We start from the raw sequence: 12461 nt of genomic DNA on the forward strand, positions 1-12461 counted from the left end.
TTTGATGGGTTGAATTCTTTGCATGGAGCTCTAAAGTTCACTATGGAAAATGAGAAGGATAATTCGCTTCCCTTCTTGGATGTTCTTGTCGAACGTTCAAGGGGGGGGGGGTTCTCACTACAATTTATAGGAAGCCGACATTTACTGGCCTATATGTGAACTGGTTGTCTTTTGTACCAAAATCACATAAGGTCGGCTTAATTAATACTTTGGTACATAGAGCCCTGATGATTTGTTCACCCAACAGATTGGACGCCGAACTCGGTAAGATCAGGAAAATATTCATCAATAATGGTTATCCTGTTGACCTTATTGATGACTGTATTTTCAAAAAGGTTGTGGATTTTAGATCCGCTAAAAAGTTTGGACCTTTGAAATGCCCGGTTTATTTAAAATTACCGTGGATTGGAGAAAAGAGTAACAGACTTTCCAAACAGATTCACAGAAGTATTTATGACTGCTTTTATTCTGTGTCCTTGCATTTGGTATATACTACGAGACCTGCATTTCCTTCTTTTCGCAAGGATAGTTTGCCTTACATCCAAAATAGCAATATTGTATATCAATTCAAATGCCAGTGCGATGCTGGTTATGTTGGGCGAACATCCTTGCATCTTTGACTCGTATAAACCAGCATATTCCATCGAAGATCAGACAAGGGAGGATGGGGTCTGGTAGTCTCTCTCCTTCTGCAGCCTTGGACTCTGCTATTGGCCAGCATTTGGTTGACAACCCGTGCTGTGCGGATAGATATAAAATTGAATGGTTCGAGGTGCTACACAGAGCGGACTCCAGAAACCATTTAAAGATTTTAGAGTCTGTCTATTGCGGTGTGGAAACCTTTGTGCCGACAGAAAGAAACATCTAACGCATTGTTTCTCTTTGGGGAACTGTGAATCTTTTCTCCCCCCCCCCCCTCACTGTGCCATCATTTTAATCGTTTTTAAACGTTAATAAACTTTATTTTAGTGCCCCGTAATTTTTGGCACATTCAATAGTTCCATCAGAACTCTTTACTTCCGACATAGTATTATTTTTACGCTATCGATTTTCTCCTTATGAGATGATAGCTGAAAGAGCTCTCGAGAGACTTCCGCCCATTATATTTAAAAAAAAAAAAAAAAAAATATTTATATGTGTGTGTGTATATATATATTTATAGCCTGAAGAGATTTCTTTTTCTTATTGTTCTGATAATATAATAAACTTATAACTTTCATTCTACATCTTTTATTTAAAATAGTTGTTCCTTTTAAGTGTTGAGCCTTTTCTATTTTGATACGTTTTGCTTTGTTAAAGATATACTCTGATAACCTTTTTATATTATAGATAAGTGGCCTACTAAGCCACAGGGGAGACAACTGAAGCAGGTTTGCAGGAAACTATATATATATATATATATATATATATATATATATACAAATGTTGACAAATTTGGGTATATTTTATTGGTTTGAAAATATAGGTTTTTTTTTACCAATTGTCTTAAAATTTTAACCATAGAATAATATTATAATCTTCAAAAAGCCTGCAAATTTTCATGTAGTTTCATTCCATACAACTAAAGATATGAGCATTCCAATATTCAATTCGGCTACCAGTATATATATTATATATATCTCCATATATCATATTGATATACCACCTTCTTTGGCAATTTATAAGTTCCAAATCTCAGCAACTATTCAACAAATGAAGGCTCATTGGAAAGCTAATAACCTGAATTGTGCAGTGAACTATGTGACACTTAACTTTAAGGTTGCACATTAAGGAATCATCCAGAGCCTATTTTTGGCACTTTTTTTACAGCTATAAAACGTTCAATCATAGTCATTTGCTTTCCTAGTTTTGCATATGAAATACAAAATGTCTGATTTTCCCCAAAACATCTGGACTTGATAGAGAGGAGACTAAAACTTACTCCTATGGTTTAAAATGATCTGAAATAACAGCAAGGGGAGACTTGGTTCCAAATATTTCTCATATGTTATATTTCCCTTCTTTGGTTTTCATACATAAAGTAAATTTCACAGTGTATAAGGATTATTTGATACTGGAGATATTCATAATCATACCCTATTTCCAAAAGAGGGGAGATATAACATATGAGAAATATTTGGAATCAAGTCTCCCCTTGCTGTTATTTCAGATCATTTTAAACCATAGCAGTAAGTTTTAGCCTCCCCTCTATCAAGCCCAGAGATTTTGGGGAAATATTAGATATTTTGTAGTTCATATGCAAAATCAGACCACCTGAAACCATAGCAGCAAGGTTTAGTCTCCCCCTATATATATATATATATATAAATAAATAAATGAAGTGATAAGTTTTTTGTTTGTTTTTTTAGTGAGTTCTGGAACAAACATCTTTTTGAGTCCCTGGGAAATATTGAGCTTACAGTTTAGTGTGAAATGGTAGGGTATGGGGAATAAAAAGAAAACAAACAAATTAAACCCATAAAACAGAAAGAAGAAATAAGAGCCCACCACCACCACTGCTGTATTTTCTACATTTCTGCATTGTAATGTATTGCTTTTCTTTTTTTCATGAAAAAATTGACTTGTGTCTTCGGGATGCATGCATAAGATTTTACTGTCTTTTTAGGTTTTTATGAGTCTCTGCGATACATATACAATTATCAATAAACCTTGTCATCTATGAGAAGGATAATGTATATCTACCTAAGACACTTTTATTTTTTATTTTTCTAGGTCTGCTTGATGAAGTCACATTCCTTGAATGATAGTTACCTACCTTGGATGAACACTTTTAAAAAGATTTCTACTCTTGAGTAGTTTTATTTTGATAAATAATTTAAACTAAATCGATAGAATTTCAACAGACGTCAAATTCAAAGAAAACTTTATATATGAATTGGACAAAAGAGGATTCAAAAATAAGATTTTTATGTATTAGATGTTCAGATAGGTAAAACTACATACCTTGAATCAGAGTTACCTTCCTTGATCAAATCTTTCAAGTCCAATCCTAACATAAATATAATCTATGGACATGGCTATCAAACTACATCGTAACTATGTAGGAAATCTTAAGTGAGCAAGCATAGCAGAGCAAAATTAAGAGTTAGAAAAAAATAAAATAAAACAAAAACCTCAACCCAATCAGGCCTTTTCAAATGAGTGAGCTGGTCAAGATTTGCTGTCCGACCGAGACAAACCTAAACCAGTTCGCTCATTTGAAAATGCCCTATTGGATTGAAATAAATTTATAATGAAATCTTGTTAAATTTTCAGCTGTTTTTTTTTCTTTCTTTTAACATATATAAAACTTTATTTATACATTATTTGGCTACATATTTGCAGATATTTTTTGGAGAAAGCTATTATTTAGCTAGAGCTCCTCAGGTCAATTATTTGAGTGTGTGTATATATATATAATGAAATGCTCTATCTTGTATATTGAGTTTCGTTATCTGGTTGAAATTGTCTTAAAAATATTGATACTAATATTTATATGAACTTTTAAGTAATCTGAATGTATTTAAAAATTTCAGTATATATATATATATATATATATATATATATATATATATATATATATATATATATATATATATATACATACACTTGTACTTATGTACATAAAATGACCTGAACTGGACAAAAAGATTTAAAAAAAAGTAAGACTTATGCATTGGATGTTCAGGTTAAAGAAGTTAGATACCTAGAACCAGAATTACCTACCTTGATTGAATCTTTCTTCAGTGGCATTATCCTGGCATTAATAATTCCACTGTGAACCACCTAGTATAAATATAATCAATGTAGACATAGGTATTAAAAGTGCATAATAACTAATATACATGTGTGTATACATATACACGCAAACTTTTACTTAAATGGTCATGTGCATATATGTGAAACATTTATATTCCTCTGTATACTACAGAAGTACAAATGTATTCTTTTGCTTAAAAGATTAAATACATACAGTATTACATTATACGTACATCAATCTGCATGTATTCACACATATTCTTTTTTCAAAGAGAAAGTAATTTGAAAAGGTATTTTTTTTAAGAGAAGGTAATTTGAAATGAAATTTAAAAAAAGTCTACTCTGATTCCTCTACAATTGTGTCATAGTCTGGTTTAGGTCGTAATTCATTAAACAGCTGGTCTACCTGACTCTCTCCCATTTCTTGGAGTCGAGAATAAAACGCTGAGAAGTCGACATGAGCTTCAACCCTTCTATCATTATCCAGTGGGAGTTTAGAAGTGGAATGGTGACGTGAATTAATCGACTTTGATTCTTCACTGCTCACGGTTGAATCAGTGTTGGTGCTAGTTTGTGATTTAGGTGTCTGCGGTGTTGACAAAGGACTGTTAGTCTGTGTTTTACTTGTGATGTCACTGTCATTCGTGTCTGAAGTGTCATGTGGCTGGTTATTATTGCTGCTCATGGGAAGGCTAATATTGTTATCATCGATGCGTGAGATTGAGAAAGGGCTCGGTGTATTCATCGACTGAGGCGACGATGGAGAGAATACAGTACCAGGATAGTTTACTTTTAAATTCATTCGAGGTTGTGAACTTGTGGAGGGAGTATGCTGAGGGAATGGTAGAAATTTTTGCAAGTAGGGTGAAGTAGGAGTGCCACTAGTATTGTCAGCATTAGCGACACCAAACAAGTAGTTAAAGTGACGCACCAGAAGGGTGATGTCTTCACGCCCTTGTAAATTACGTCGGTTGTGGGCAGCGTTCTGGTGAATGTGAACGATTCGGTCCACCACAGCCTGTGCAATTTTCTTCAGGGGTGTCTTTTTGAGAAATTCTTGTGCTACAAGATTAGCTATGCTGTTGTTGACCCATGGTGTCGATTCAATATCCTCGACTGCTTTGTAAAGGCCTTGAGACATCATGATCAAAAAAGCTGTAGAGTTGTCAATTTCATAACTATCGCAGAGATCCGGAGTTGCAATCACAGGCTCAGATATAGCATTTCTGAAAAAACAAAACAGATAAAGAGCAGAAATTTAGCAAGTAATTTTTAAAATAAATATTATAATGGTTCTTATAGCTTATAAAATCGATTCACTAGTTGAAATGGTATATTTTAAGGCTGGAATCAGTAACTGTTTAAATTCAAACTAACTTTCAACTGATCGAAATAATGAACAAACCAAGCACAAAATCCTCACTCTTTATAGCTAGACATGAAAATTCATTTTCTTTACTTCATTATTCAATGTAGCATAAAACATAGTTGAAAATTTATCCAAGTTATATATCTATTACTAGTATTGGGATTGATTAATGAAAATCAGAATTGGAAAACTCTGAATACTTTGGGGATATTAGAAAAAGTATTGGAAAAATACTAGCCTAATTTCAGATTCCAAAATCAATTCTTTTATTTTCTCTATATTAAAAAACAAAAGAAACATGCATTTATTTATTAGAAGATAATTATTTAAAACATAAGTCTACGGGTCAAAGAGCACAGTCTATAGGAAATGACCTCACACACAAAGTTCTTTTTATATAATAGTGCTGCAATATTTTTCCATTTCTAAAAGTAGTCAAGATCTGCGATATTTTGAAATGAGAAAAATTCCAATATATTTATTACATTTTAAAAAATTGTGACTGACAAACAAAATCCACTTATAACATAAACAGCATTTTCTGTTTGTATGTCAGTTCATATTTTGAATTTTTGGTGAAGGAATATCTCAACTTTTTTATATGCAGTCATGCACGTCCAGAGTTATAAAGGGAAATAACTCATTTTTTCCTTTATCGCAATGCAAGCAAAATGGACAAAATTTTTAAAATTGAAAATTTTTAGACGTTAAAAAGTATGTAGGAGTGTCTTGTTTTTTTTTTAAATATTTTCATAAAAGAAATTTAATAACATAATGTGTTTCTTTTTATATCATTTAGGTAAAAAAAAAAAAATGTTGTGCAAAAATTATTTCAACGATGTTTGCCAACAAAAATAAATTTGCCAGCCTCATTCAAAATGATTACATTGGGTTTGGTTGTTTATTTTCCTGATTCACCAAAGCAGGAGTGGTTGAACTGGCTTCCTCGAAAGGAGGAAGTTTTATGGGAGCAAAAAATTAACAAGCAGCTCCCAATCGCATGTGTATCCCTATCAGGGGATATAATGATGTTAGGTTTTCACAGCTCTTGGTGTCGACGTCCTCCTACATACAACAACTGGTATTTTCAAATGGTCACTCATTTGGTATTGACCAGATTCAGCATTGCTTAACTTCAATGATCTAATGAGAACTGGCATGTCAAAATTATTATACATACATATGGTTGTTTTGTTTTGTGGCATATCAACCCTTTTCAGGTTATTTTATGCCAAATCTAATAAGTTTTTATTTTATGCTTCAAATATTTATTCATGGTATTTGGTTTGACTTTTGTAGCAGAAAATTGTTTTTAACTTTACAGAACATGATTGAATTTTGCAGAAGGGAAAGAAAAAAAAACAAAAAAAAAAAAAAACAAATTCTTATTATTTGGATTCTTTAGACTACTGTTCTCATCTTGAGTGTCATTTTCACAATGTTTCGGTCAATATAACCTCCAACATTCTTCAAGTGTATTTTGCCGAACTTGGGAATGTTACTGTTGAACTCGGTAATTTGGATGGAATTTCAAACAGAACCATTCTCAACTATGATGAAATTCAGTCCAAATTCCCGAGTTTGACAGAAATATTCCCAAGTTCGACAAGATACAGCTGAAGACGGTTGGAGATTACATCGACCAAAATGTTGTGAAATTGACACTCAAGATGAGAACAGTAGTTCGAGGAGTCCAAATAATACGGATAACCAATCCTCATCTCAAAAATTCAGAAATGTAATAAAATTAATGTTTAGTGCATTTTAGGTAAGGAAGCCACTATCTTCAGACAGCCTGATCTGGTAGCACCAGAAATTGAATTTTTTTTTTTTTTTTTTTTTTTTTTTTTTGGTGAAATAAATAATATTGAAATATTGTATATTTTGTTTATACTATATCTGAAACTAAACGTAAGTCATACTATTTCACTTGGAAGAATTTAGTCGAGTGAAATAGGGTTTAGCCAAGAAGAAAAAAATAATGTACTCGCCATCTAAATTGTTACTATAGTAATTAACTACAGTAGTTTAAAATTAGAACTATTAAAAAGTTACATAGAAACGTTAATACATGCAAGCAGACATTACTTAGCCTCATTTTATTTGGTTTTTATTTTTATTACTAGCAGTTCTGCCCGGCTTTGCTTGAGTCTTATGTAGTGTTCATAATTCATATGTATATATTAAAAAGTGTGAATATGTACAGTAATGCATTTCTATATAATAGGCTTTCTTAACTACTATAAAGAAAAGTTGGTAGAGACCACAGACGTCAAATTTTTTTTTTTAACTTTGACCCTAATTATGACCCTGTTAAGTGTTGGGACATTATGTTAAACAAAGATGGCAGTGCAGTTCCGATACTAAGTGTTAAGTAATTGCCAGTAACAAAGATGGCGGCGAAGAATCAAATGCAGTTCGTGACATAGACAACGGCAAACTGATTGAATCCAAAATCAGACAATTTTTATAGTAACTTTGGAAGCTTTTCATTGGTTGGTTGTGGTTATAAAAACGATTGTCAAAATCATTGGTGTCATACCCCCATTAGGAGTCAAAAACATTTAACACACACCCCTTTTTGATATAATGGAAAAATCCTTTCGGATTCAATTTGGTTTGACTTGAGAAAAGGAAAAAAATAAAAATAAAAAATAAATGAACAAATAAAATAACAATTTTTTTTTTTTTTTTTTTCTTTTGGGGAATTTGTCTTTATTCTCATTGGTCAAAAAGAATTATTAATATATTGGTATAATGTGTTCAAAAAGAAGCCACTTTTTTGTAAATCACATTAATTTTTTTTTTTTATACATATAAAAAACACTTTTCATTCATATATATATATATATATATTACTATATTTACTCACAAAATTAATATACGAAAGTATAAATTTATGCGTAAACTTTAAGTATTTACTTCAAAAGTGCTCAATATGCAGGTAGAGCTAGTTAGTAAGTTATAAAATATATATGGCAATTTAGCTACACTGAATATTTTGTGTTTCATCCACTCTAAGACTCTTCAAGCTTATGTGCGAATTTTGTGGTTGTCTGTCGTTTTTATATACGCACCTTCTATTGAGATTTTAGTTAGCCAATCAGCTTTCTAGTATCTACCGCGCCCTTCCTATCAGCCAATGAACATGCACTTATCCGACAAAGGCCTATTTGACCTCTGGTTGACCTGTTCCTTTGTGTGCACTCTATTTAGCCTGGATATCTATTTCTTGATCTATTTTAAATCTAGGTTATAGTTTTTTTTTGTTTTTTTTATGTTATTTTATATATAAATATATACATGTACATACATATATGCACATATATATTTTTACATATATACATATATGTGTGATCGTTTATGTATATCCATGTTTATTTAATTTATTTATTCGTTTATTTTCTATTGTTTTTTTTAGATTTAAAACTATTTTGTATCGCTATCCTAGAGTAAATTTTATCTTGTGAACAAGTTGTTCGCTATTTCTCTTCTACAGTTTAATAGATGTTGGGGTTCTTTAAAGTACAGAATACAAATTTTTCATGAAAGCATAATCTACATGGAACGTCTAGGTCCCTACACGTTCAAATTGCCTCCTGCGTGGAATGGGTGAGGGCCACAAATTCTGCTTCATAAGTAGAAAGGGCAACATTTGTTGTTTTTTTTAGTTTTCCAAGAGATCATAGGTCCAGTATTTGACAGTCTAACATAATACCCTGTTATACTTTTTCTATCCTCAGAGTTACCCCAATCTGAATCTGAAAATCCTTCTAAATTTAGAGGATATGAAAACTTTTTAAATATTAAAGATTGTTCCTTGGTTCCTTTTAGATAACGAAAGATTTGTTTTGCACGATTACGGTCCTTGATTATCGGTCTCGATAAGTTTTGAGATAGCTTTGTTACAGTGTAACATATCAACCCTAGTTGCGGTTATCAAATAGATGAGGCTTCCAATCATTTCTCTGTATAATCGATCTATTCATTTTGTTTTGGTCTCTACATTTTTATTTATATCCATCTCAACGGGAATTGTATGCGGTTTGCAATCTTGCATTCCGAACTTGAGCAGAATTTTTTCAATGTACTGTGATTGGTTCATTGTTATAGTTTCATTTTCACAGGTAAATTTTATATCGAGGAACCATGACAATTGTCCAAAATCGGCCATTTAAAATTTTTTATTTAATTTATTTTTAACATCTTTTAAAGTGTTGTCACAGTTTGAGGCGAGTAATATATTGGCAACCCCAAAAACCAAAGTCAGCAATTTATTACCTACACTTTTTGGTATACATGCATGTGTCTACAGGACATTGCTTGAATTCTTGTTCTATTAAATAATTATGGAGTGTCAAATTCCAATTATGAGCACTTTAGTCCATATAACGATTTATTCAGTTTCCACATAAAATTTTTATTTTTCATTTTAAATCACTTTGGAGGGTAAATAAAGATTTCACAGTCAATCGGAGCATTTAAATAAGCATTTTTTACATCCAGTTGATGTATTTTTAAATTGTATTGAGCGGCAAATTGCAATAAAATTCTAATTGTTGTTAAATTTGTCGTTGGTGAAAATGTGGCAAAACATTCCACTCCAGAAATTTGTGAAAAACCTTTTGCAACAAATCTTGCTTTAAAAGTTTCACTGCCAGAAGCTGTGATTTTTTAGGAAAAAAACCCAACGTGATAAAAATTATATTTTTATCTTTTGGCTTTGCCACTATTTCATATGTGTTATTTTCAGATAAAGCTTCCAATTTGGATATCATAGCCTTTTCCATTTTTGGTGATTTTCTGATTGCGCTTTTTTTTGGTGATTTTCTGGTGCGCTTTTCAATGAGTAACAGTAATCCACTGCGTAGTCTTGTATTTTTTCAATTTTTAAGAAGTGTGGCCTTTTTCGCTCCCTTATCGGGTATCGACATGTCTGTTTAATATTTTCATCAGTAGTTCTACTGCAATTGTCGTCATTATTAATATATTTCATTGGGATCGATTAAGATGCTAGGTAATATTTCCTCATGTTTTTCATCCACTGGATCGCCATTTTTTAAATTCGATGTATCATTGAATTTTACACATTTAACCTTTTTTATGGCATTTTGGGCTGGAAAGTAGGTTAAATATGCTGGACTTTTTTTTATCTTAACCTACGAAAATACCTTTTTCGCTTTTAATATTTAGTTTACTGGTATTTTCTATACGCATTCGGTTCATTATGGGTTTTACACCACAAAACGCTTCATATGGTGTTTTGCCTAATCTTCTATTGAACGATCTATTTCTGATATATGCTGCTGCCATTAAAGCGTACGTCCATAAACCATGCGCTAATTTCCATTTGATAAGTAGACATCTTTCCATCTCAAAAAGTGTTCGCCATGCCCTTTCAGCGGTGCCATTTTGGAAGGGGGAATACGGCGCAGATTTTGTGTTTAATACAGTGGTTAATTAATAGAAGTTTAAAGTCTTTACTAGTAAATTCAGTTCCATTGTCTGAGTGAATACATTTTACCGAGCTGTACGGGGCAATATAAGCTAAATATTTCTTAGTGGCGAGGTTAGTGTCGGATTTGTTTTTTAGAAAATAGACTATAATTAAACCGGAAAAAAATCATCAATAAAGTTCAAAACGTACCTTAGATTATTTCTCCCCATCAGGCTGATTGGACCTGTCAAGTCACAGTGCACAAGTGAGAGAATTTTCATGGCCTCCTTTTTGTCTGGCGTTCTGCTTATATATTTTGTCATTTTCCCCTGTGCACACACATCACAATTTGGGAGATCGTCTGAAGATATTATTTTCATGCCTTCGACTACATTTGGTAATTTTTTAATATCAGCTGTATTGCTGTGTCCTAGAATTTTATGCCAGGTTTCCAAGTCGTGACAAGCAGTTTTTGAAGGAACCCTACTTTTTAAATATTATAGTTGGCCATTTTCTTTAATATCAAATACAGTTCCATTGGGGTATATCAATTTGGACTTGTTTTGCCAAACTTTATATTCGCGCCCTGTTTAATGGCAGCCTGCACGGAAAATATGTCTTGCTTGAATGTAGGTATGAAAAGAGCATTTTTTAGAATACAGTTACAAATTTCGCCTTTATTATTTTTTAGGGATATTTTAGCATTGCCTCTTTTCAAGAGTATATCATTTATTTGATTACCATCGGCAAGTTCGACAAAATGACTTTATGGATGAAAGTTTGAATCAAACTTAATAAAATCAGATTCCTTAGTGATAACGTGTGCTGTAGCACCACAGTCTACAAGGAGATTTTTACCGTTTGTGGTATTGTTAAAGTTACATGTGAATAGAAATGTATGTTCTTCCTCAAAGTTCTCAACGTTTTTTTATGGAGTCCATTTTTGAGCTTTTTTTGTGGTTGGGTCGTCCACAATTATAGCAAATAATTTTATTCTTTTTCTTGGGAAAATTACTTTTGAGGAAAACATTGCGGTGAGATGTGTAATTTGGTGGTGTCTGTTTCCAAGAAGCATTTTTGAACTTCATAATATTGCTGAAGTTATTATTGTCCACGAGCATCCGATTAGTCTCTTCGTACCTGCGCAATGCCACTTTAAATTCACTGTAATTTATGGGTTTGTCTTTTTGCATTATAACAATTGTAAATGGTTTAAAATCGGCTGGAAGTCCCTTGAGAGTCATTGATATCAACAAGCTATCACTTATTTCACCTGAGAGTTTTAAAGCATTGGCGGTTGTTTCTGCCCTTATAACGTAGTCAGTAATAGTTTCATCCTCGTTACGTTTCAGAGACGTTAATTCTGTATATAGCAATATAATTTTCGGTTTCCCTTTTGATAAATAATGTTCTCTTAATATGTTCAATGCTTTCCGTCAGTCATCCAATGCGTTTTATAATCAGAGACAGACTCTTATCGTCTAAGCATTGAATCAGTTCTGCAAAAACAGTTGCGTTCTTTTCGAGAAATTCTGGGGTCATTAGGATTCTCTGTTGGAGATTGTATCACTTTGTGTAGTTTTCGAATCCTTAGATATCCCAGAAATTTTACCTGCCACAATTCAAATTTAGATTCTGAACCGTCAAAGAAAAGAATATGGCTGGGCGCATAACCTGTTAAGTGTTAAGACATTATGTTGAACAAAGATGGCGGTGAAGAAGCAGTGCAGTTCCGATACTGAGTGTTAAGTAATTGCCAGTAACAAAGATGGCGGCGACGAATCAAATGCGGTTTGTGATGTAGACAACGGCAAACTGATTGAATCCAAAATTCGACAATTTTTATAGTAACTTTGGAAGCTTTTCATTGGTTGGTTATAAAAACGATCGTTGAAATCATTGGTGTCATACCTCCAC

General features: G+C 32.5%; 1 protein-coding gene across 4 annotated transcripts in view; it reads right to left on the minus strand.

Annotated features, from left to right (window-relative positions):
• Positions 1-12461, minus strand: part of LOC145303520 (TGF-beta-activated kinase 1 and MAP3K7-binding protein 1-like) — an 85550-nt gene that overhangs the window by 20497 nt on the left and 52592 nt on the right. For 2 of the 4 annotated variants that reach the window (XM_080144965.1, XM_080144966.1), the window contains exons 7-8: positions 4670-4964; positions 3706-3765 (exon numbers count right to left, since the gene is read on the minus strand). In XM_080144965.1, the coding sequence (XP_080001091.1) occupies positions 3706-3765; positions 4670-4964 (355 nt within the window). Of the gene's footprint in view, positions 1-3547; positions 3766-3823; positions 4965-12461 lie in introns of those variants that run through there. The other 2 variants (XM_080144964.1, XM_080144963.1) reach the window with 2 other exon arrangements.

This window comes from Euprymna scolopes, chromosome 19 (genome assembly GCF_053919585.1).
Source record: "Euprymna scolopes isolate OS-2025 chromosome 19, ASM5391958v1, whole genome shotgun sequence".
Taxonomy (NCBI): Eukaryota; Metazoa; Mollusca; class Cephalopoda; order Sepiida; family Sepiolidae; genus Euprymna; species Euprymna scolopes.